This window comes from Histoplasma capsulatum, genomic scaffold (genome assembly GCF_000149585.1).
Source record: "Histoplasma capsulatum NAm1 scaffold_4 genomic scaffold, whole genome shotgun sequence".
In the NCBI taxonomy this organism is placed as follows: domain Eukaryota; kingdom Fungi; phylum Ascomycota; class Eurotiomycetes; order Onygenales; family Ajellomycetaceae; genus Histoplasma; species Histoplasma mississippiense.
In genome coordinates this window covers 2,360,754-2,365,371 of record NW_001813979.1, presented here as the reverse complement: position 1 = coordinate 2,365,371, position 4,618 = coordinate 2,360,754, and the positions used below count along the sequence as shown (strand labels likewise).

The window sequence follows — 4,618 nt, the reverse complement described above, 5'->3', positions numbered from 1 at the left end:
ACAGCCCAGCCCACAAAATCATTCAAATTATCACCTCCCCCTCTCTTCCCTCCCCCAACAGGAGCATTCGATCAGGCAATTCTGTTCCAAGGAAACCGAATTGAAGTAGGTGCATCACCAAGACAAGGACCAGTTTCCCCGGCAAATCCACTCATCCATACATAATCCGTACAAAGTTTTCAAATCCGACGGTCGAAGGCAGGGAAGAAATCGGAAGCAAACGCAAGGGCATCACCTCAGTATTAGAAGAAAAAAGAAAGAAGGATAAGATGTACCGTAGCTACCCCACTATAGCTTGTTTCGTGAGGAGTGGGGCGGGGAAACGAGGTACATAGACTGGAGATAACAAAATGGAAAGATAAAAACAATAAATGATAGATAAAATAAAATCAATCAATCAATCAATCAATCAATAAATACATGCAAAGAGAACGATTTGGGGAATAAATGTAGTTGTTAAATTTTTCACAAGCGAAGGAACCCGATCGGTCAACATCAGATCAGATCAAGGTGGTAATGGGAAGTTATAAAAAAAACTCGGCTGGTTAAGAAACGAATGGTAAACCAGATGATAGAGTAGATTGGGGTGGGGGTTAAAACGAACGCTCGAAAAGAAAACCCATAAAACCATAACAGTAAAACCCATTCACAATTTCACCGCGCAGGGGGGTAGAAACAGACCAGCCAACCAATAAATCAATAATAAATCGTGACTTGAAAGGGGAGGGGAAAAAACAGTATTCAGGGCGTCCTATACAAATCTCTCCGTTTCTCATCCCTATATCCACTCATTCACGCCAACCAGCCTCTCCGCAGCACCACCGCCACCATACCCCTTACCGCCGCTATACTCCACAGTACCAAACGTAGACCGATACAACTCTTCGATCTCAGCAATGTACTCGTCCACCGCAAACTTATACAGTCCCTTCTCCACCAGCATCTGCTCCTCCTCTACAATCACAGCGTTGAGTACCGTAGCGAATTCCTCAGCGACCTCGTTGACCTGCTCTAGCTCCTTGCCAAAAGGGTGTAGCTGTGTGGAGATAGAGGTAGAAGACTCGGGGACTTGGCAGAGGTGTTCTTGGCTTAGTCGAGCGGATCGCGCGCTGCTTTGGGTGCTGTGGGACCGGTTGATCGATTGGGAGCGAGAGTGGGAGTGGGATTGAGAGCGGGAGAGGGAGGTAGTTGATGATGTATGTGAATGCGATGAGCCCTTAGATAGTGATCGCTGGCGGGCTAATTCCTGATGCGATCTTTTTGTATGCGACAATGATCGACGGGGCAGCGTTGGGGTTTGAGAGACAGAAGAGATTGAAGCGCGGGTGTCGTGGTGTGTAGTGTTGGAGCGCTTGGGAGAGTTGAAGTAGCCAGAGAGATGGTTTGGCTCTGGAGTGGTGGGCGAGTTCTCTTCGGGCGAGAGATCCGGGGAGGTCATCGGGGTGCCGGAGACGTGTGAAGGAGAAGGAATAGAGGACGAGGATGAGGCGGAAGAAGGGTTTGTAATATCTGAGTCTGAACCGGAACGGACAGAGGAAGATGATGAATTGGAGGGGGATGTCAAAGTTTTCTTGAGTTCTGGCGATGGCTGCTGGGCTTGGGGGACCTTTGCGTTATTGAGTTTAGCTCTGGGAAGGTCAGGAGCATTGTATGCGAGGAGGTTTGTGGTCGACAACAACTGCACCGGTAAAGAGATATCTTTCCGTTTGATCGTTCCGGCAGCGAATTTCTGTTGGTTTTCGCGGTAAGGCATGGGGGATGACACCACAAGTGGCTTTTGCTGGCGCTTGGTGAACGCCCTGCTCAGGGGATTCGACATGGTGGAAGTCGCCATGGCCAATATCTCTCTGATCTGCTAAACGAAAGTTGGGCTTATATGGATTGTTCGAGGGTTGGTTTCTGGATGAAATCGTGTGCCACGGTGAGAGAAGATGGCCACGGTGCGACAAGAGGGTTGGCGCTTCACTTTTAGATGTCTCCACACACCGGTTGACGCAGCCGCCAGATGAAAAAGAAAAAAAAATGGGGAATGTAAATTGAAACGACAAGAAAACCCAAGGGGTTATATTCAAGTTCCCAGGCAACGCAAACCCGCGAGCGAGATTCGGGGTTCGGTTTCGGAATAAAGTAGCTTTAAAAAAAAAAATCGATCGATGCCCTGCGATATATGTTTTCCTGGAAGTAGGGTACGTACCGGTACCACTTAGGGTAGGGTATGTATGAATTTTGCGCCGGAAGTGGGAAACGAAATAAAAAACATAGATAGGCCAGCTGCCGGTTTAAAAGGAAGCAGGAAGCACAGTTGGGTCCTGCAATGGCTTGAAAGCAACAGCGGCACAGAGTTGGAAGAAGGATGAAGCAAAGAATGAATAGGAGTTGTTGCTCAGCAAATCTTGTTGGTTTTGGTTGATGCACGACGAAGCGCGCAGTTAGCAAAGAGGGGGTCGTGATGCGTGGGTGGGTAGAAAGAAAGATGGTCGGGAAAAGGGGCGACAACCAGGACGCGCGACCAAACAATCAATCCGAGATAAAAAATAAAAGAAGGTCGAAGAAGGAATGTGAGAAGAGAAGGTTTTAAGGAGAGTGGAAGTCAGATAATCGACAAAATGTACAGCATGAAGATGCCCAGAGAAGGGACAAGAAAAAACGAGACGATGGGAGATGGGGAGGAGGAGGAGAGAGGAGAGAAAGAGAAGAAACAGAAACAAAAGAGGAGAAGAAACCACCGATGCCGTTTGCTTGCTGCTGACGGTGGAAGTGAGGAAGCCCCTTTCAGTTCCTGGTCGTTGGGCGAGATGGCGCGGCGGGCGACGGGGCGAGGATCTGGTGCCAGGGCTCGGTCAGGATGATTTATGGGGCCTCGAGCCACCCAGTCCCCAGTCTGAACCCAGTCTGAAGCCAGTCTGAAGCTGGTCGCAACAAGTCCCTAGATCCCATGGAACCTCTTGGCGGGGCTGCGGGGCTTGTGGCCCGGTCGCCAGCCAACCAGCAGCCCGCGCCCAGCCTGGTGCCACCTAGTGCCATGGTGCCTGCAGTAGCCGCCGCAGATGGGAGACGGGCCCTGTCACTGGCTGTCAGGTTCCTGTCAGAGCCTGCGAGCGCTCTCGAAGCGTCCAGTCGACAACGGCAAAATGCCCCGGGGCGGCCTAAATGCTCACCATTTGCAGCCATTGGATACCCTTCGCCTAGTTAGCGGATTCTGCCAGGGCTGATGCAGCTGGCCCAATGGGTGCTGATTGGCCCTGCTGCTGAGTGGGCCCCCGAACCTTCAACCGTGCTTGTGCCTGAGACAAAAACCCGACCCCTGGGCCAGTAGCGCTGGCACTCTGGCAAAGTCCCAGCTGCCTGACGCCTGCCCTGACTCCTGGCTCCTGAGTGACGATGCAGTACTATGTACAGTACAACAACCTGGACAGGCACAGGAGTGTTTCCGGGCGCTTCTAACACTTAACTACGAGGACACACACCACCACTGGGGAGAAGATACTCCAGCGTATGGCATAATCCCACTTCATCCGCGCTACGGAGCATCGTACCTTGGTGAAGATTCTTCATCGGAAACAACACGATCACGAACCATAACTAAAACATCAACAGAATTTTCTTTTTTTTTCCTTTTCTTTCTTCTCCGCTTTTTCTCGTTTCTCATGGGACATGCAAAACTTTAAAACGCCAACCAAGCTTAATCTGCCACGTTCAAAACAACCTTTTCGAATGAATCAAAATAAATAAATAATAAATAAAATATTCCCCACTCTTCTTGGTGACCTTACTCTCGTCCACAGAGAGTGTGGGCCATTTCTTCGTTCGCAGGCATACGCTGCGTTGGATTTTGTTACTTGTCCCGGAGGATATTCTTTCTTTTTTTTTTTTTTTTTTTTTGGCTGACCTGGACCAGTTAAAGAGGAGAGAGGGAGGGAAGAAGATCCCTCTCAGCAGCTTTGATGATAGTTTTTAAAAAAAAAAAATTGAAAAGGGATAAAAAAAAAGGAGGTAATAGTACACGCGCGAGTTGGCAATGCTTGAGCTAGCATTATTGTCAACCTCTCACTGACATCAACAACAACATTGTTGATTTGCTTTTTTTCCATCCATTCATTCATCATGCCCTGAACAAATGGCAGATGTCTACCCAAAAACTCGATGAAACACACGACCGACACTCAACATCCCAACATCTCAATGTCTCCTATAGATATATACATATATATAGTCTACTAAGATCGCCGATCAGGCCCCTTCCCTCTTACATGCACATTATTCTATATAAAACGCTCCCTGGATCTTCCTCACAAGATTCAGTGTAAGCTTTTGGGCGAGTGCTTGGCATCAACCATGTGCGTGTGCGATCGATCGATCATCCGAATGTTTGATTCATGCCCCACATCCCCTATCATAAGACATTATTCTTGTTTCTGTCTTTTTCTTTGTGGGTTTACCAATATCATTAGCAAATAAAACGCCGTTCCAACAAGCCAGGTTGAAAGACTGGAAGTTGGAGGCTGTAGGAGACACAGAACTGAAATTGATATTGACAATATTGGTGGTATTGGTGATATTCGACGGACACCGGCTCTACCGAAGCGTTTTAACTCCCAAGATGAGACGGTCCAAAAAG

General features: G+C 48.4%; 1 protein-coding gene across 1 annotated transcript; it reads right to left on the bottom strand.

Annotated features, from left to right (window-relative positions):
• Nucleotides 1-778: 778 nt before the first annotated feature.
• On the bottom strand, nt 779-1,819 carry HCAG_04702 (predicted protein; the record flags this gene model as incomplete). The annotated part of the gene is made up of 1 exon (XM_001540812.1): nt 779-1,819. One exon carries the CDS (start codon nt 1,817-1,819, stop codon nt 779-781), a length of 1,041 nt encoding a protein of 346 aa, XP_001540862.1.
• Nucleotides 1,820-4,618: the final 2,799 nt, after the last annotated feature.